Source organism: Danio rerio, chromosome 8 (genome assembly GCF_049306965.1).
Source record: "Danio rerio strain Tuebingen ecotype United States chromosome 8, GRCz12tu, whole genome shotgun sequence".
Taxonomy (NCBI): domain Eukaryota; kingdom Metazoa; phylum Chordata; class Actinopteri; order Cypriniformes; family Danionidae; genus Danio; species Danio rerio.
Window position 1 is genome coordinate 10,975,169 of NC_133183.1, and position 21,744 is coordinate 10,996,912.

At 31.8% G+C, this 21,744-nt stretch overlaps 1 protein-coding gene across 3 annotated transcripts in view; it reads right to left on the reverse strand.

The window, feature by feature from the left end:
• plxna3 (plexin A3) overlaps positions 1–21,744 on the reverse strand; it is a 350,688-nt gene that overhangs the window by 198,471 nt on the left and 130,473 nt on the right. For 2 of the 3 annotated variants that reach the window (NM_001098489.1, XM_009303765.5), the window contains 1 exon segment: positions 11,310–11,410. In NM_001098489.1, the coding sequence (NP_001091959.1) occupies positions 11,310–11,410 (101 nt within the window). 3 annotated transcript variants of the gene reach the window in all.

The window sequence follows — 21,744 nt, forward strand, 5'->3', positions numbered from 1 at the left end:
ACCTGCACCCGTAACGCCACTCGAAAGCAACAGAAATAAACCAAAAGTAAGTTTCCAGTTCGTTTGCGTTGACAGTGACGATGTTGTTGAATAATTCTAAGTAGCCTACTTACATTGTACAACATGACAGACCTTCCCCCCCGCCCAACCCCCGAAAAGCAGTTAGTATATTCGTCATATAATTTTATGCTTTGATGTAAATTTACCAAAGCAGGCTACTGCTAACATTCATAACAGCTAAGCTTATTATTTATATCAACTAAATATCAGTCAAAATATACACACAAGGTATTCTTCCACAGTTATGAATAAAAAAAAACACCAGGCAAATTAGAATTTTAGTTTTTATTTTAAACATTTCAAGGAACTGTACATTGTAGTATTACAACTAACAGATACACATATGGACTTACAGCAATGATTCTTGAACGACTTGAGAAACTTTTCTTTATAACTATTCTTGATAAGTTATCACGTCTGCGCAGGAGTGCATCCATATGAAATCACAGTTGCTGCGCAGCTTCAATAGTCTTTACATGATGCCAGCCAAGTTTTATAGATCCTCCCAACATAATGTTGAGATCGACTCGATAAGGGAACATCTCGACTCACTTAACGGAAAGAAAGCGGCACAGATGATGTGTAACATTACTGCAGAGCTGTTGTAAGGCAAGCATTCGTGGTTCGTTACGATCGGTTTACGTAACTATAGCAACTGTGGCGCCCGTCGCCGTATGTTGCCAGAAACTATAGTGAAATGCTTAGAAAAAAAGCTACTTGAGTAAGGGTGACAGATAAGAAGTTTGTTGAAACGATCTTAATGAAATCCGTTACCTCGAAGATTTTTCCGCCTCAGTTACACCGTTAAGTTAAATTACCGAAGGACTTTCATGCAAGCGAACACAGGTGGCAATTGTAAATGACTTCACTTGCAGAGGAAGCGTGGTTGCCTGAGCTTGCAAATCTGAGCGTGCAAGCCTGAAGATGCAAGTGCAAATCTGCAGCCCAGACTCTATTGTTTTAAATGGCACTTAAAGCTTAATACAAGTATCTTAATAAGATATAGCAAAATATTATGCACCGTCATCATGGCAAATATAAAAGAAATTAAGGATGTCAAACGTACACACATCCTATACTCAAGTAGAACTACAGATACTCATGTTTAAAAAACTCTGGTAAAAGTTGAAGTACTGACTACACTTTCTTGCTCAAGTGTAAGTAAAGTACAGCTTGAAGTATGTACTCATGTAAAAAAGTATTTATTAATACTTGTTTTAGTTTCACTGCGGTAACTAGACTGCACATCATGTATACATCTATACAAAATAACTTACATTTCAGTTTTTTCAAACAAATCAGCCAAACAGAATTGTCCTACAACATTGCTCAAAATGTTGCCCCTTAACTATAAAAATGACCTATGGCTGTTAAAAACAACAGCTATCATACTGCCTCATGTACTCTAAAATGTCATTTTGTAGGTTGCCTATATTTTTAGAATTAATAAATGTCTCAAATTCAACTCTTTTGATAAAATAATAATAAAAAAAAACTATGAATTTGACTACAAATAATTTTTGCATCATGGTAAAGATGCTTCATTTTCTGAAACAGCAACATTCTTGCAGATCATATGATTTCATTGAAAACTTATTATTATTATTATTTTGAGTTTTACTTTTTTTCAGAGTATTGTGTGTATTTTATTTAATGGATAAAGTTGTTAATACATTTTTGCATCATTTTTAATTTTTTTCACGTTTTAAATTTCTGATTCTTTGCATTATAATTTTATTCATAAATAACCCAATGAAAATACTTTTCATGTTCTAAAATATTTATCTAACATTTAAATGAAGACTACAGTGTATATAATATACATATTGATACTTTAAAACAGTATAAATTCTGTACTAGGAAATATGAACTCGTTGGAAATAAAGGACATACATATAATTTAGCCATGGGCCGGTATAAGATTCTGACGGTACGATAATCTTGGGTAAAAATATCACGGTTTCGTGATATCACGGTATTGTGACTACTGCTCTAAAATAAGTTCTTTTAAAAAGTCTGGATAAAAAAAACAACTCCATTAAACATGATATATATTCTTTTAATATTTAAAATATTTTGAAACAGCAACATGTCGACCTAATTAATTCAAATAAGTTATTGACGTCTGCTGTCTTCATTAGTTTCAAAAACAGATTTATTTTCAGCTTGAAAAGGCATCTTTTCTTTGGATATAAAGTAAAGCCACTGCACTGTTCAGCACTGCAGCATGTTGGATGTTGGTTTATAAGAGATTTGTTTTTCAGATATTTCCTGAGTCATGGACTGACTAGTGGCTTGTAATGTGGAGGGGTCAATATTCTAATGTTGCCCTAAAAAACTCAATAAAATAGTCGTAAAAACACGTAAAAATAATAAAAACTTACAAATACCTTAGGAACGGTATAACAGAAAATTTTAACGGTTTTGAAAACCTTGACTTTTTAGAACCGCGGTATACCATAAAACCGGTTATCGTCCCACACCTAATCTCAATGCATAACATATTCATAAAGTATTTAATTGCTTACTAACGTTGACAAAAAAAAAAATAAAACAAGATTGTTGACGTTTTTTTATTATTTTTATTTGCAGTATTAGATTAAAAGATCAGAGAAGTAGGCCTACAGTTCACCATGTTTGGAAGAGGGCAAAATACTTTTTTATACTATTTAAATGGCAGATTCGAACAGGAATGAGTCTCTTGTTTACCTGTGATCCGATCCACCAAAATGCATCTTATTACCAGGTATTTTTACATTGCTGATTCCCTCTGTCTCATCCAAGTTCGCCATTCTATGGTAAGCTTAATAAAGAAGCCTATTTACAGTGCATGTTCAGAGGTCAAAAAAGCCATGATGAGAAATATATTGATTGAATCATAAAGGCGCTTAAATTGTGCAATGACAGGAAATAATAAAGATCGTGTCACCAAACACAAGAAAAAAAAAGTAACAAACCTGATTTAAAAATGATTGGAGTAGGAAAGTACAGGTATTTGTTTAAAAATGTAAGAAGTAAAAGTAAAAAGTTGTCAGAAAAATAAAGTGGAGTAAAGTACTGATACCAGAAAAATCTATTTGTACTTTGCTACTTCCAATCACTGTAAGAAATGAGTTATTAAAACTATTATGTTTAGAAATATATTTAAAAAATATTTCCGTTAAACAGAAATTGGGGGGAAAATATACAGTAGGCTTAATAATTCTGACTTCAACTGTATATATTTTTTCATTCACACACATCTATCACTGATTCACAAATAAAGATCATCCACAGGCAGATGCTGAAGCATTTGAGGTCAAAGGTTGTGGTTTTTTGGCATTTAGTAGGCAAATATGTGCGCGACGAACACGTCGACCATTAAATCCGTTGCTTTGCTTGATCTGCTGCTAATTGCACTTTGCAGCGGCTGTCACAAGGTCATGTAAAGTCTGGGGATATGCCATTAATATGCAAACAAATGTCATTTTCCAATGGGGTGCGGGTAAATGCTTGAGCTAATTATTCCATCAATCCCAGATTTACATCTTAATTAAAGATCTCTATCTCGGCGAAGGTATGGCGACGGTGGAAAATAGATCGGATGGAAAGGGGTTTTTATGTGTGAAGCTCAACAATGAGATACAGGAAGGCAGAACAAAGCTGCTTTATCACCTCGAAGAACTTTTGATTCTATATGCAGCTGTTAAAAGCTTGGAAATTCAATTGCAATTTGGAGCTTGGATTCACTTCTTAGTTGTGGCTTAAAAGACATTTAAAATTCAGCATTGAGCTGATTTGACAGCTGAACGCATCTGATTCAAGCTGAATAATGGCAATACTACCTTTCCAGAGCTGCTTTTATATATTTATATATACATTTTATGGATTTTGTACCATTCACACTGAAAATGAACTGAATTAAATCAAGACTGAACTCAGTTAAGCTCAATAATGCCATCACAGTCTTCTGTAACGCTTCATGTAATTAAGTACATTTTTTATTATTTAGTTATGTAACTGATCAAACTATCAAACTGATTCAAGCTGAATAATGACAATATTAAAGCAATACTACAACATTTAGAGCTGATGAGTAGATTGATTCTGTACCATTCACACTGTAAACGAACTGAACTGAATCAAGGCTGAATTGAATTAAGCTCAATAATGGCATCACAGTGATAAATGACTGCTTTAACTGAATCTACTTCATGTAATTAAGTGAATAGTTTTTATTTTATATTTTATTGAATCACTGTTACATAACTGATTCCTTTTCAAACATATTCAAGCTGAATAATGTCAATCTTACCCTTTTAGAGCTGCTTAGTAGATAGATTCTGTACCATTCACACTGTAAACGAACAGAACTAAATCAAAAGTGAACTCAATTAAGCTCAATAGTGACACCACACGACTTCTCTATGACTGTTTTAACTAAATCTACTTTAAGTAATTAAGTACATTTTTTTTATTTGATATTTTTTTAATCACTGTTACATTACTGATTCCTTATCAAATTGATTCTAGCTAAATAATGACATTAACGATTTAGAGCTGCTTAGTAGATAGATTATGTACCATTCATACTGTGAACAAACTGAACTGAATCAAGACTGAAGTGAATTAAGGTCAATAATGACACCACTCTTCTGTATTGCTGCTTCAATTGAATCTACATCATGTAAAAAAGTGTATTTTTAATTTCATATAATCCCTGTTCCCTAACTGATTCATTATCAAACTGACTCAAGCTAAATAATGACAAAATTACATATTTAGAGCTGTCTTTACTGTTTATATTTTATATCACAGTTGATCGATTCTGTTCCATTCATAAAGTAAACGAACTGAATCAAAACTCAACTGAATAAAGACTCAATAAAGACCTCGGTCTTTTGTATTGCTGCTTTAATTGAATCTACTTCAAAAGTAATCAAGTGAATAATAATAATAATAACAATAATAAATAATGATAATTAATACACAATTCCTCTATTTATGTTTATTTATTAATTTGTTTTTTAATTAAACAAATGTGTGAAAAATAACAATAATAATGACAACAATATTAGTAATAAAAAATTATATTAATATTAATAATTCATTTATTTATTAGTTTATATTTCATTATTTTCAAGCACAAATGTGTCTGAAAAACAACAATAAAAATGACAACATATTAAATAATAATAATAATAATTCTTCATGTATTTGTTTAATAATTAATTTCACATTTTTCATGACCAAATTTGTCAAAAAAACTAACAATAATAATGACAATAATAATAATAATAATTTTATTTATTTGTTTATTTATTAATTAATGTTCATTATTTCATGCACAAATGTGTGTGAAAAGTAAAAATAATAACGACAGCAAAATTAATAATAATAAATAATTATTTTTTTTATTTGTTTATTTATTAATTACTTTCAATATTTTCACGCACAAATGTCTGTGAAAAATACCAGTAAGGGCAAAAATAATCTTAATAATATTAGTAAAAAAAAAATAATAATAATAATCATTTATTCATTTATTTATTTATTTATTTATTTATTTATTTATTTATTAATACATTTCACTCATTTGACTCAAATTTGTGCATACAAATGTTTAGTGAACAAGATTTATTTATGGATTTTACTTATTTCACACACAAATGTGTGAAAAATAACAATAACAACAACACTAATAATATCAACAATAATATTAATAATAATTATAATAATAATAATTATTCATTTATTTATTTGCTTTATTTATTATAAAAATGTGTGCAAAAAATAACATTTATAATGACAACAACAATAATATTATTATTGTAATAATAATAATTATTATTATTATTATTGTTATTATTTATAATATGATTACTTATATTACTGTTTATATTATTATTATTATTATTATTATTGTTTTTGGTGTTGTTATTATTTATTAAATAATTAAAATAATTTTACACACAAATGTGTGCAAACAAATGTTAAGTAAATGAGACCTAATGTTTTTAATTTCTTCTGTTTCGACAATCTGTATCCCGAAGCCTAACGATCTCAACTGGTCCTCGCACACATACTTATGTCAAAACCTTTCCCATCTCTCCAGCAAACACTCCATAAATTAAAGCGTGTGTTCAGCAATCACACATGCTCCGACTGAAAACAGCTCACTCCGAGACAGGAGTTCAGCAGAAAAGCCCTGATGACAGCGGATAGGCAGCGCAGGGTGGCGGAGAGCCAGCAATAGCCAGACACTTCCTGACGGCAGAAACAGCCCCCATGACCAGCTGCTGCTTGGGGATCAACCGGAGGTAAGAGGCAGAAATGACGGGAGTGGAAAGAAGGGAGGGAAAAAAAAAAAAGACTAGTGAACATGTGGGGAGGCCTGTCACCTGCCAAGTGCTGCATGAGGTAGTTGAAATGGCAGCCACCAGCGATGCAGAGCTCTGATTGGCTGGCTGAACGCCACAACTCCCTGAGGTGACTTAAAGAGTTCATATGTGAATCCCAAGAGGAGAGCAACAAAATACAGAGACGTCTGCCTGCAGCGGAAGCAGAATGACTGACAACATTTTTGGTGGTGTAATTCCATTTTTAAATTTAAACAGAAAAAGAAAGATAAACAAATCCGTAAAAATAATTGTGTACTTTTTAGAATTTAAATTACTACTTCAATATAATAGTAATGTATAATATTTAAAAATGTATATTATTTTCTATAATATTAAGAATGTAAGAAATAAGAATGCAATTTATGTAAACATTTATAATATCACACAATTATTTTTTTTAAATGCATGTGCTGTAATTTGCACATGAAAATTTCATAATAATACTCTTGAAAATTTCAAAATAATATACATTTCGTTTTACAAACACATATACATACACATATATATCATTATTATTTTAAACAAACAAACTCAAAAACTTCAGAATAATTGACACTTTTGGTCATAAACACACTGTAAAACATACAAAGTTAAGGCAACTCAAACCATTTAAAGGGCCATGAAACCCCCTCGTTTCAGCAGGGTGTTTTCACACCTCTACTTTGAAAAAAGTCAGAAAAGTGGGCGTGTCCAGCTCTGTTTAGGGGGAAGTGTGGGAGGAAGAAAAGTGGGATGGTGTGGGATTGTCTTTGGGCACGCTCGAGTTTCAGAGTCAAAATTCACACACACAGGAGAAAGTGATGGTGTTTAACCTACATGGACATCTGTAGTCGAATTATTTGCCAAATTATTGAATGGTGGACTTTAACTGCAGTTTGGCTCTTTCATTCAGGGAATTCATTCATGTCCCTCGCGACAAACGAGATATTTGATTGGAGGATCTGCTGTAAGCCTGTATTTTTCATGCAATGTTTGATACCGCATGGCGAATGAGAGAAAAACTCAGCATTTTCCAGAAACTTAGATGCACACGACAGGTAGTGTCAGAAAGCCGCGTGTGTTATTCCGGTCACTAAATGCGGTAAAAAACCTACACGAGGTTAAAGTTTGGTTGTGGTGCTTACGTGTTTACACTCGGTGCAATAGTTTGTTAGATACGAACAAACTGAATAAACAAAGAGCACTGGTCGCTCACTTACCAAATCTGTAGAGACAGGACAATCACCAGCAACTAGAGCCGCGTCTTTATGAAGAGGAGACTACAAGCGAATCCGGATCTCAGCGTTTGCAGATGAGAACAGCTCTCAGGTAAACAATGTTCCTCCTTAGACACGTAAGTTATTGTTGTCGAGCGTCGCGTACACTGTTAATCCACACGTGACTCTGAGCTCTCACAGAGAGAAAATGAAAACAAAACTTAACTGCAGCAAACTATAAAAGCAATACTTCACGCTTGTTTTGCCAACACAACGTGGCGTCTCAGTTGTCTAAACACTGTGACAGTAATGAATATTAATGAAGTTGCACAATAGAGTGCGCTGATTGGTTTGAACCAAGCCTTACTCATGCATTAATGCATCACACTGTAAGACGTAATAAGACACACTCTGGTACAGACGTCCAGTCTGCACGCTGGAATACAACACTATTATGTCATGACCGTGACGTAGCTTCAAAAATTAGTTTCAAACCGGAAGTACGAATTAGCTTGAAATAACGCAAAAAAACCCGATTTACACTTTTTAGTGAAATATAGGTGTCCTAATATTGTTTTTAGCAGTGTGGGACACATATACGACTGTCAACAGCTCAAAAAATGTGTTTTGGTGTTTCGTGACCCTTTAAGGAAACCGATTAGCTAATGAGTACTGTGAACTTAATCCATTTGAGTAAATGAAGCAATTTGAGCACAGGAAAACCTGATAAATGGAGAACTCAAACCAACAGACTACTGTAAAACCAAAAGTGTTAAGGCAAGTCAAACTACTTGAGAAAACCAATTCTATTGACCTTATTCTAAAATGCGGAAGTGCGCCTGTTTTCACAGTTGTTTTAGAACTTCCAATTCAGTCGCCTATGGGAGAAATGACTAGGAATAAAAAACGATAGAAAACGGTCTACTTGCTCTACAAACAAATGTTTGCATGACTATACAGACCAAGTAGAATAATGTAATAAGAAAATATCAGTTGGCAACATCAAACAGCGAAACGAGCAGTTTTTAATGTCTAAAAAGGAATGGAAGTGAATGAGACCGGAAGTCTCGAGCCAAAAAGATTCAAATGGCTGCGCCCGCTCGTCTGCGGAGAATAAGGTGAATGAGTACTGTGAACTTTCTTTAATTAAGTTGAAGTAATGAGGTATTTAATTAACTTATTACCTTCAACACTGAGATCAAAACTCCTTTCAAATGAGTAGAATTAACCTTCAGTTAATTTGGAGTTGACTACAGTCATTTCATTTGATAAAGTTGACTGCTGGGTTTTACAGTGTATGTATTTATGTTTTACTTTTAAACAAACATGACGTGATTTTATCAAGAAATACACAACAATAAATCATTTCTGAAAGATCATGTGGCACTTAAGACTGAATTAAAGCTGCTGAAGATTCTGCACTGTATCACAGAAATAAATTAAATGTTAAAATATATTAAAACAGTTAACAGTCATTTTAAGTTGTAATAATTTGATAATTGTAATAATTATTTTAAATTATAATAACATGTCACAATTTGACAGTTTTTACCAATAGTGTCTGGATGCAGCCTTTATGATGCAAGCTGAGGTTGCATTACTCAGCGATGTACTGTCAGACACAATGCACTCGATGGAGTGAGTGATGTCACTGTGACGGGTAGGGTTAGGGGTGGGGTTAGGTGAGCTTATTAAAAAGCATTGGATGCAGCTCAGATTGCACAGCACCAGGTCTGCATCCAGACCCCTCTCGTTTTTACTGCGTTTTTGATCAAATAAATGCAGCCTCGGTACAGTCTTCATTTGATCAAACTAAGTTTTTTTAGCATAATTATTTAAACAAAGAATTTTAAAAACTGCCCAATACTTTGGTCACATATTTACTTTACTTTTACTGATTAATTTTTTTAACAAACATAACGTGACTTCATCAAGAATTACACAAAAATAAATCATTTCTGAAAGATCATGAGAAACTGAAGACTGAATAGAAGCAGCTGGATCAGAAATAAATTAGATGTTAAAATACATTAAAACAGTAAACAGTCATTTTTAGTTGATATATTATGCCAAGTTTTCTGTGACACTGCATTTATTTGATCAAACTAAGTATTATTTTAAACAAGCAAATTTAAAAACTTGACAATAATTGAAGCTTTTGGTCACATACAGTTGAAGTCAGAATTATTAGCCCCCCAGTTTATTTTTTTTCCCAAATTTCTGTTCAATGAAAGGAAGATCGTTTCAGCACATTTCTAAGCATAACAGTTTTAAAAACCTATTTCTAATAACTGATTTATTTTATCTTTGCCTTGATGACAGTAAATAATATTTTATTTGATATTTTTTAAGACACTTCTGTATAGTTTAAAGTGACATTTAAAGGCTTAACTAGGTAAATAAGGTGAACTAGGCAGGTTAGGGTAATTAGGCAAGTTATTGTATAACGATGGTTTGTTCTGTAGACCATCGAAAAAAAAATTTTGCTTAAAGAGGGCTAATAATTTTGTCTTAAAATTGTTTTTTAAAAAATGTAAAACTGCTTTTATTCTAGCCAAAATAAAACAAATAAGACTTCCTCCAGAAGAAAAAATATTAACAGACACACTGTGAAAATGTCCTTGCTCTGTTAAACATCATTTGGGAAATATAAAAAAGGAAGAAAAAAAATCAAAAGGGGGCTAATAATTCTGACTTCAACTGTATATATTCTGTATTTATGTTATACATTTGTCACAAATATAATGTGAATTTGTCAAGATTTAAACAAAAATAAATCATTTCTGAAAGATCAAGTGATACTGAATAAAGACTGCTGAAAATGATGTATTGTATCACAGAAATAAATGTTTTAAAATGTATTAAAACAGTAAACTATATATGTATATGTATATATATATATATATTTGTATATGTATATTTATATAATATGTCACGATTTTGCTGCATTTTTGATCAAATAAATGCAGCTTTGTGTCTGCGTTTATTTGTTCAAACACAGTATCTTTCATTGTTATTTTAAACAAACAACAACAACAATCTTCACAATAAATAAAGCCTTTGGTCAGTTATAGGTTGTCTTTATGTTATACAGATAACATAACATGATGCATCAATAATTAAACAATTTTTTTTTTAATTTCTTAAAGATATATTATTAAAATACATTAAAACGCTAAACAACAAGTCACAATTTTATTGTTTTTACAACATTTTTGATGAAATAAATGCAGCCGTTGTGAGCAAAACTTTTAAAATGTAGTCTATGCATTTAATGAATTCATTCTCTCTCTTCTCAGAAAATAAAACAAAAAAACTGATGACTCATCCCGCACTACAAAGATTACTGTTCAATCAAATCATCTCCACCAGATGATGATGTCAATCCCAACCAATCGACCAGTCAGCACCACCTCAAAGTCCACTAGTCTAGGCACAAAACTAAGAAAAGCAACTGGCTAAAACCATGTCAATCACAAACTTTTCTATTAACAAAAAATGCATAAGCACAGAACAGAAAACAGCTTCTCAGATCAATCCATATTGCACGCATACAGTTTCAAATGTAAATGTCTTGCAATGCTGTTTAACCTTCTTGAACTAGCGCACAGGCAGCATAGCAGTGCACAGAGCAGCAGTTGTAGTGATTGTAAAAGGCATGACATTGACTCACTTGTTATGCAGGACACACCAGCCGCAGTGAGGATCTCCAGAGCCCAGACACGTCTTACAGCTGCTGTACTGAGAACAGCTCTCCACCGGCAGACGACTCACCTGAAGCACAGCACAAACATCCAGCTGACATCAACATCACATCTGCACACACATATCACTGTTAGTGATACCAGAGGAAACTTTGAATGTTAACTACCAGATGGTTTTACAACAGGTGACTTTAGCCTCTTTCTCACAGTGATACCGGTAAACATCCTGGTAAATTCAGAAAAGCTCTGTTCACACTGGCAAGAACGTGCTGGAATTTTTTTGGAAAAGACCGTTTACACATCCATTCCAGAATACCGGTAAATCCTGACATCATTAACCAGAAATGACCTATAAACGGCTGCGCTTGTATTTGTAAACATGGAAGGGGACAGGCTTTTGTTGATGGTTTCACTTTTATTTAAAGCTTTAGCGTTCATGCAGCTGCTTTTGTCCCAGAGACATCCAAAGGCAGAAGCACGAAGCGCAGCTAAATATTTACACCTTTGACTACATTACAAATTCTGTGGATAGATAAGTATTGTGAACAACTTCGATGGAAACATTAGGAGGAACACTTTGCATGTTGAGATGGACATAATATGTGTGTGTGTGCTGGCACTTCCTGGAGGATGGCCTTTAAACAAACAGCAGTTTATCATAAGCATTTTATCGATAATGTTTTCCACAGCTGGCATTAGTAAGGAACATAGAAACATTATATGACTAACATCTAGCAGCTAAATCTGTCTGAAAAAATATTCAAAGGTTTTTACTTTTATAAACAGCGCGAATGTGAATGCGTCTGAACTTTCTGATTGGCTGGAGTAGACATAGATGAATTTATTGGTATTTTTAAAAACACATACAGACCTTTTTTCCATTGTATAGTTATTTTAAAAAGTTATGCCTGATGATTTTTTTCTTTGTATTTAGTGCTTAGTGTTTATTTGGGTTTGTGCAAAGATCCACAGAGTTTTTAATAGTTTTAAACCCATTTTAAGGTCAATATTATAATATATAATATATTATAATATTATATATATTATATACCCTTAAACAGTATTTTTTGATTGTCAAACCATCCTTAATGACTTTGCTGATTACTCTAACCTTAACCTAAATAACCTAGTTACGCCTTTAAATGTCACTTTAAGCTGTATCTTGAATCCCAGTGTCTTGAAAAATATCAAGTCTAATATTATGTGCTAACATCAAGGCAAGCATAAATGAAATCAGTTATTAGAAATGAGTTATTAAAACCATTATGTTTAGAAATATGTTGAAAAATCACCATTTTCTGATTTAATACAAAAAAAAAGGTTTAAATGTTATATTTTTAATGATTAACAGCGTGAATGACTAATATGTACTGGGATAATCAGCTGTTCTATTAAACAGCTACTTGGTTATCCCATAGCAGGCCTGTAGTCAACCTAGTATAAGGGGTGGTTCTTTTTCTCAAAATTTAGACCTTTTTGCAGTTATTCACCCCATTTACAATGTATGAGAGTTAAATACTGTATTTTAGTGACATTTTAAGCACTATTTTTAGCTGGATTAGCCTGTTAGTTCGTCATCATAATGACACATTTAATGAACCAAAATATTTCCTAAAGATTAAGAATAAAGAAAAATGAATAAATATTTTTTTAAATACAAAATTTATTACATCATAAATTATTAGGAAAAAAAAGAATCTGTTAAAGTTTTAAAATAAAAACTGTAGCCTATTGTAGCCTTAGCCTGAAATTTGGCTGAAATGACTATTTGAATAATATAAATTTTAAACATAATAATAATAATAATAATACAAGAGCTTCACCAATTTTCTAGCTTCTCTTGTAAAAAAAAAAAAAGTACATTTAATTTGATAGAAAATTCATGAATAACAAAAATAGCAAAATTAGTTTTCAAATAAATTTTATTATAGCATTTTGCTTGGTCTAAAAGACTTTTTCAATGGATTATTTTCACTGTTTAGGATGACATAGCAGTCAAGACAAATGAGCTCATGTATGGGATCAATTCTAGACCTGTCATGAAGGGGTGTTTTTTTTTTTTCGAACCCCCCAACTCCCCCTGGCTATGGGCCTGCATAATTACCATTAATAAGGTTCAAATTGGGATCATGTTGACACTTACCACTACTTTTTTCAGGTTGGAGCTGGAATTCATGTACATGTTGCGATGTCAGTTTAATGTACAGCTTGCATAGTATTATCAAACTATTCTTGTTGACCACTTGATGTGAAAACAGACTGAACTTGAGACCACAAACAAAACATATGATAAACATAGGATATTTTTTATTAACATTTGACAGTAACAAAGGAACAAATGTAGTGAAAAAAAAAGTATTTTTCTCTAATAATTTACTTGAGAAAGCGTAAAAGCACACATTTTTAAATGTACTCAAAAAGTACACGTTACAAAATAATGTTACACAAGTAAATGTAATGTAACTCGTTACTACACACCTCTGCAGAGTACTGAGCCTTGTGGTACACCACCTTGAATAACCTCAAAATTAGACCAAAACTTAAATAAGACCCAATGTTTTAAATTTCTTTTTTTTTTTTTTTTTGACAATCTATATCCCAAGGCCTCACAAAAGCAAGAACATGAATACCCAACAAATAAAGTTTTAGATTTTATTTAACTAAATTAATGGCTTAATTGACATTTTTTGGGGTTCTTTAATATTTTTATTTAATAAAAGATAAATGAACAAAATTATTGACTTAATTTTTTTGTGGTTGGTTTCTTAACATTTCTATTCAAAATCCAACCAATCAGGTTTAGAGATCTAAGTCATGTGACACATTGTCTGTATTCCCCACTATCCTAGTCAGAAAACAGCAGATCAGTCAGTTCTCAACACAAGCCTTCATCCAGCTGAGCTGCTGGTGGTAAACACTCTCAAACACTCCAGCTTTTTCTTACAGAATAATGCAGCGCACATCGCCACAGTCAACTCAAGAGGACGACAGAAAATATTAGAAACCAGCACAAGGGAAACTCATAAAAGAATAACATGTCCAGGGGACAGTAATATAAGCAGCACAGATGCGGAAAAACAGCCGCTCCAAAACAGGACAGCAGCATGAGAGAAATGAATCAGCGCATCCCTGTTTCCCCAAAACACCAGCTTATATACATGATGATGAGAGTTGGAGAGAGTGGGAGATCTAGGCAGGTCTAGATAACATGAATATATTTAATCTAATAGACCATTTATAATAATAATAATAATTCTAATAATAATCACCGTCATCATCATCAGTAGTAGTAGTAGTCATCAGTATTAGTTTCACTTTCCAAGAAAAGACTGCACTGTAAAACATGCTTGGTTTCTTCATGTTGTCCCAACACAAATCAATTAAGTTAACTTATTCATTTTCATAAATTAAGTGGATTGTAACTGAAACATTTAAGTTAACATTTAAAAAAAACTTAACAATTGTGTTGTTTTTACTCATTTGCAATAAGTAGTTTGAACAAGCAGCAAAAGTCATTCTTAAGTGTATATTAATATAAATTATAAGGTTGTCTTTTAAAACATTTAAAAAAAGATCTATTTTTAAAATGTATATTTCCTACATTCACTAAAGATGCATTTATATAAACAAAAATACAGTAATATTGTGAAATCGTTCAGCAGATGTGAAGAAACACCCTTGCCAAACAGGACAGCAGCGTTAGAGTAATGAATCAGCGCATCCCTGTTTCCCCAAAACACCAGCTTATATAAATGATGATGAGAGTTGGAGAGAGTGGGAGGTCTAGGACAGAAATAACATGAATATATTAAATCTAAAAGAGCGGTTTTGCGGATCAAAGTTGGTGTGGGCTGTCGCAGTCCCAATCATTGGCTTACTTGAAGTGCAGAAACAAGGCAGAGCCCGAAAGCAGTTGTTTTTTGAAAAGCGCCTTTAGAAGCTCTAAAAAATGCTCATTCCGGGGAGTTGTAATCGCCTTTGATCGCTGGCAAGATTAGAGTTTGGAGTGAGAAAAACAAGAGACGAGGAAAAAAACACACACACACCCACCCAAAAGGGACACGGCTTGGCTTTCAAGTGCAGATGATGGCTCTTCAAGTGTGTATGTGTGTGTGTGTTGCGTCAGTAAGTCAGGATGGGTGGGTGAAGGCTTGTATTTTGGTCCATGGTAATTTACGTAACCACAGATATCAGATTTAATATAACATAAAATCAAAAACTAGATATATATAAAATTATGGAAATAATTATATTTATAATGGTCACACCATATTTTACAGTACAATTCTCGCAAATTACAAACCACTAAGACTTTTAAGACTACTAAGCAGCTCAAAAATAGTAAGGTTGTAGTTCAGGTTTAGGTATTGGGTATGATTAGGGATGTAAAATAGTTTATACTATAGTAGTACTAATAAACTGTCAATATCTTAATAGCAGGCAGGTATTAAGGCAGTAGTTTTAATGTAATAATGTTTACATAAATTGGTCACACTTTATATTAAGTGGCCTTAACAAATATGTACTGAAATTAATCATTTGTTACAATGTACTTGTGTAAATGAATATTTAACACTGCACTTAAGATTATTTAAATACCTGCATATAATTATATTGGTCATTCATTTCTGTAATTATATATTTCATTTCTGTATTTATAATTATACTGTTGACCATCCCTTACACCTTAACCCACCCTTAAACCTACCCGTACAACCAAACCTGTCGCTAATCTGATCCGCATCCTAACTTCATATACACAGTAATACATTGAACTTATATTTTGATGCAAGTAATTAGTAGTTAAGGCCACTTTATATAAAGTGGGACCCACAATTAACATTATCATATCTATTTACAGTAAGTTCAAAACAGCTGCACTGTCTAAAGTCCACATGAAATCAAAAGTGACTTTTTAAATGTATAGCTTTGCCTGTAAACAAAACACACAAAACAAGACACTTAACAAAACAAACCAAGCAAAACATACAAAACAAAACACCAAATACACAACAACACAAAACAAGTCACTAAGCAAAACAAACGAAGCAAAACATACAAAACAAAACACCAAATACAAAACGAATCACACAAAACAAGACACTAAACAAACCAAGAAAAACATACAAAACACAACACCAAATACAAAACAACAGACAAAACAAGACCAAAAAACAAAACAAACCAAGCAAAACATACAAAACAAAACACCCAAAACAAGACACTAAACAAAAAATACTAAACAAAACACCAATTACAAAACACATAAAAAGCAAGACACTAAACAAAAGACACTGAATAACACAAAACCAGCAACTAAACAAAACGCACCAAAAAAACCACACAAAACCAAACTTAAAATTTATTGGACAACAATAGCTTGTTCTGTAGACAATCTTAAATAATAATTCTTAAGGAGGCTAATATTGTTGATTTAAAAATTGTTTAAAAAATTTTTTAGCTGTTTTTATTCCAGCCAAAGTAAAAGAACTAAGATTTTCTTTAGAAGGACAAAATATGATCAGAAATACTTTGAAAATGTCTGTGCTCTGTTAAAGGTGCAGTAGTTGATTGTCTTTAGACACATTTTTGTTGTGCTGGTTGAAAGCACTCCACAGTTTAATAGAAATGATTAAAGTAAATGATCTAAATGTATATTTACATAATATTATATATATATATATATATATATATATATATATATATATATATATATATATATATATATATATATATATATATATATATATATATATTTATAGATATAGATCTATATATCTATATATGTGTATTTTTACTCCAGGTGAGGTATAAAACTAAAAAATGTTTACCCAATTAAATATTGTCAGGCCGATAGCTCCCATAATTCTGAAAAGTAGCCCAAACTGTCTGTCAACAAATGTAGATTTGTACATCTGCGCACTCGTTCACGCAGATGTATCCGCCGTTTGCTCATGCACATGTGAGAGTGACTCAAAATCTTTTAAAATCCTGAATCAATACTGGAGTTACTTTTGACACCATAGCTGAAGTATTTCTTTTAGACAGGTAATGTTAGGTTTAAAAACTATTTTAGTCACTCAAAGGTGATGTAGATTGTGTTGTTTTACGAATGGGTTATATGCACGGAAGTGTTGTTCAGCCACGGAAATCTTCCGGCGAAAGATTGATGTGACCATTTTCAGTTTCATAAGGTTCTTTTACAGCATTGAAAATGTAGATTTGTACTTAGTTTAACAACAAAACATTAGTAAATAGCGCTATTCTGCCTAGCCTGCTTTACTAAGATGAAGTTGGTTTTATGTTCACATCACATTGGTTCATTTTGGTTCAATGACAGCCTGTGATACGCTCCCCATATTCTTTACCATGCTACTTTGAATATTCGGTATGAAATAGCATGCAAGTATGGCTTATTAATAAGTGTAATTCCTGCACCCCACAGGCCAAGTACCATTGTCGATTCAAGACAAAGCGCGTGAGAGTGAAACCAGCGATTCTAGATATAATACAGTTTTTTGTTTAGAATTGTAGTACAATAAAGTGCTATAAAGTTTTCTAACTGGCGAATGGCATGGTTAAGTGGGTCTTTGTCATCTTTAAGGTGCACGTTCGTGATTTCAGGAGGCATGGCGTTGGACGGCAGGGGATAGACTGTGTTTTCAAAGCTAATATGCTAATGGTTAGCATTTTGACAGATCCCCTACTGCACCTTTAAACATCTCTTGGGAAATGTTTGAAAAAGAAAACTAATTTAACAGGAGGGCTAATAATCTTGACTTCAACTGTACTTTATGTTTTCCACTGGAATGAATGAAGGCTTGTTTTATCATAAGTATCATATAAACTAAACAGAAACAATGGCAAAGAGTGGATCATTTCCACAAAACATGCAGAAACCATGTTGATTTGAGAATTTTATGATAAATAGAAATTTAAAAAATAGCATGTAGTTAAAACAGAATCTGTGTAACATTATACGTTCCTTTATCAGAGTTCTCTTGCTGAACAAAAGTACATTTTCTTTCATACATTTCTACCCATATACACAAACACACACACACACACACACACACACACAAAGGAGACTGTTTTTTTTTTGTGCACGCTCAGTATATTGTGTCAGGAACTGTCAGTGTTTGATGGATGAGCACAATGTTAGATAAATGAAAGGCTTCATATCTCTTTCTCTCCAATGAAATGGCTGCATTACCGCTGCAATTGGAGGAGCCGGATGGTAAATAATGGCAGTGCTGGGAAAAAGTTGGCATTGGCAGACCTTTTACTGACACGCAGCAAATACGCTCTTTCACCTGTGTGTGCACCTGCCGCAAATGAAATATTCAAATGCACCGACTCCAGCGGTCAGTGTAGCTTATGAATTATTGACTCTCATTCATATTTTTTGATTTTATGAAGTGAGGAGAGGGTTGTGTGTCTGGGCTGAGATGGGGATTGGTGGAGAAGATGGAGTTATGTAATCAGGGATGATCCATTAATAAACGAAGCATCTGCATGGGTATGAGATGACAAGGTATTAATTGTAAATAAAGGGGTTTCTAGAAGTAATACAACACTGGACTGAACCATATTTTACAGCTTGTATTAACATCAGTCATGGAGTGTTTAGATAATAACCTGAAGTACAGGCAGAGATGGTCAGAGGAGATGATTTCTAAATCTTCTCTAAATCAACAAAGTATTGATCATGTGACTAGAATGTAACCAAATCAATCAATCCAATAAACAATCAACTAAATAATAATATATCCATGCTAAAAAACTATTAAATTAAATTAATAATAAAGAAATTAAAAAACTAAATAAAACACTATTAAAATAATAATAATAAAGTAATAAATTAAGTAACAAAAATAATAAACTATATATGCATTGAAATAAAATGAATAAAAAAACAGGTACAATCAAAAAAGAAAAGAATATATATATATATATATATATATATATATATATATATATATATATATATATATATATATATATATATATATATATATATATATATAATAAAAGAAAAAAATAAATCAAACAAAAAAACAAGACACTAAACAAAATGCACTAAATAATACACTTAAAAAACATTAAACAAAATGCACCAAATGAAGCAAGACATTAAACAGGCACCAAAACAACACCAAATACAAAAAACACAAAACAAGACACTGAAACAATACGCCCAAAACAAAACACCAAATACAAAACAAAAGGCACTAAAACGAAACACACTAACCAAAAGGCACTAAACAAACCTTAACCCACAAAACAAAAATCAACACACAAAAACCACTAAACAAAACGCACAAAACAAAAGACCAAATACAAAACAAGTCACTAAACAAGACACACACCAAACAAAACACCAAATACCAGGCAAAAAACACGAAACAAAACCTACTAAAACAAAATGTACTAAACAAAACACGCAAAACAAAAGACCAAATATAAAACAAGACACTGAACAAAAACACCAAACAACACCAAATACAAAGCACACAAAACAAAACAAACCAAAACAAAATGCACTAAACAAATCTTGCAAAACAAAAGACCAAATACAAAACAAGACACTGAACAAAAACACCAAACAACACCAAATACAAAACAAAACGCACCAACCAAAACACACAAAACAAAATGTACTAAACAAAATGCATTAACCAAAATGCACTAAACAAAACCCACCAAACTAAACTCACTAAACAAAACACAACACACAAAACAAAACGCACCAAACAAAACACCAAATACAAAATAAAACACAAAACGCATTAACCAAAACACACCAAACAAAAGACATCAAACAAAACACCAAACACAAAACAAAATGCACTAATCAAAACAAAACCCACAAAACTGAAACCCCCTAACCAAAACAACATGCAAAACAAAACAAAACACAAAGCAAAATGAAACAAAACAAAACACAATAAAACAAAACACAAAACTCGGAACAAAACAAAACAAAATGGTTTTTCAATATGAAGTCATGACTTACAGCTGCTCTGGAGTCATAAACGGTAAAGCTTAGTTCAAGCTCTTAGCTGGTGTTTTTTAGATTAATATGTCCAATCTGTCCATTTATGATCCGAGGATAAAGAGGAAAGCTTTTAATTAGCTTCAGAGTACTGATCAATCGGTTTAGGAGCGTCTGAAGATTTTCAGTTCTTCACACAGATATCGACATGTGCAGCTTTAACACTCCGATGACTCTTTTCTGTGAGATGCAGTTAATCTACTGACACACTCCAGTTTACAGAGTCTTTCAAACTCTGAATGAGTCCAGAATGAAGATCAACACACACACACACACACACACACACACACACACACACACACACACACACACAAACACACAAACACCATTGCGGCAAATGCATACAGGTGTTTCTTCAAAAATATGAACATTAAAATATTATTCACACTAAATTAATATGCCTAGTTGCAGATCAAAAGTTTGAATCTGATTAAAACATATTTCCTCATATGTCAAATCAGTTTTTTTTTTGCTCAGAGGCATTTTAATTATTATATTATTAATTATAAATGGTTGACTTATTTGACTTCACAAGGGTAATTTCATCTTTATTTTTTAAATACATATTTTAAATGCACAGCATAAAGTAATATTTAGATAAGTTGCATCCATTTAATAAAGTACATATTAAATAGAAATTAAAAAATAAAAATGGTAACAATCTCTTAGCAAACGATATTTACCTTTTCTCTTTCTGATTTAAGAAAAAATATTCAATTAATATATTAAAATTATTGAAACTGCTTGTTATCGTTTTACATAATAAAATAAAATTAATAATAAAATACAATTTGAATATAAGCAAATACTATTTATTTTGTTTTTTTCTTTTTTATTTGTAAAGCAAACAAAACTGAAAGTTGTGCACATATAAAAATCCCAAAGGCAGGTGCTGGATCAAAAATAGACAAAGGAGCAAAAGATCAAAAGATAATTGGCACACTGCCACTTGAGCTAAAATGGCAGTTTGCCGATTTTCTGTCGATCTTTTACTACTTTTTTATTTCTCATAATTAAGTAAAAAATATTGCATTTTTTATTTTATTAGTAATGAATCTGCCTTTTTTTATTTGATTAAAATATAATTAAGAAAAAAAAACTAAAAGTTATACTTTCAAAAAATGTAAATTAAATATAAAAATAATTAAATATTATTTGAATTATAAGTAAATAATAGTTTTTTGTAAAAATTAAATAAAAAAAAACTATGTTCTCTAGATAATAATGACATTGCTTATTGTGTTTGTTTAGATAATAATGATAAAATAAATAAATAAAACTAAATTAAAATGAAAAATGAAAGCCTAAAAATTTTATAAAACTAACTATCAAATATTAAATCTATAAAT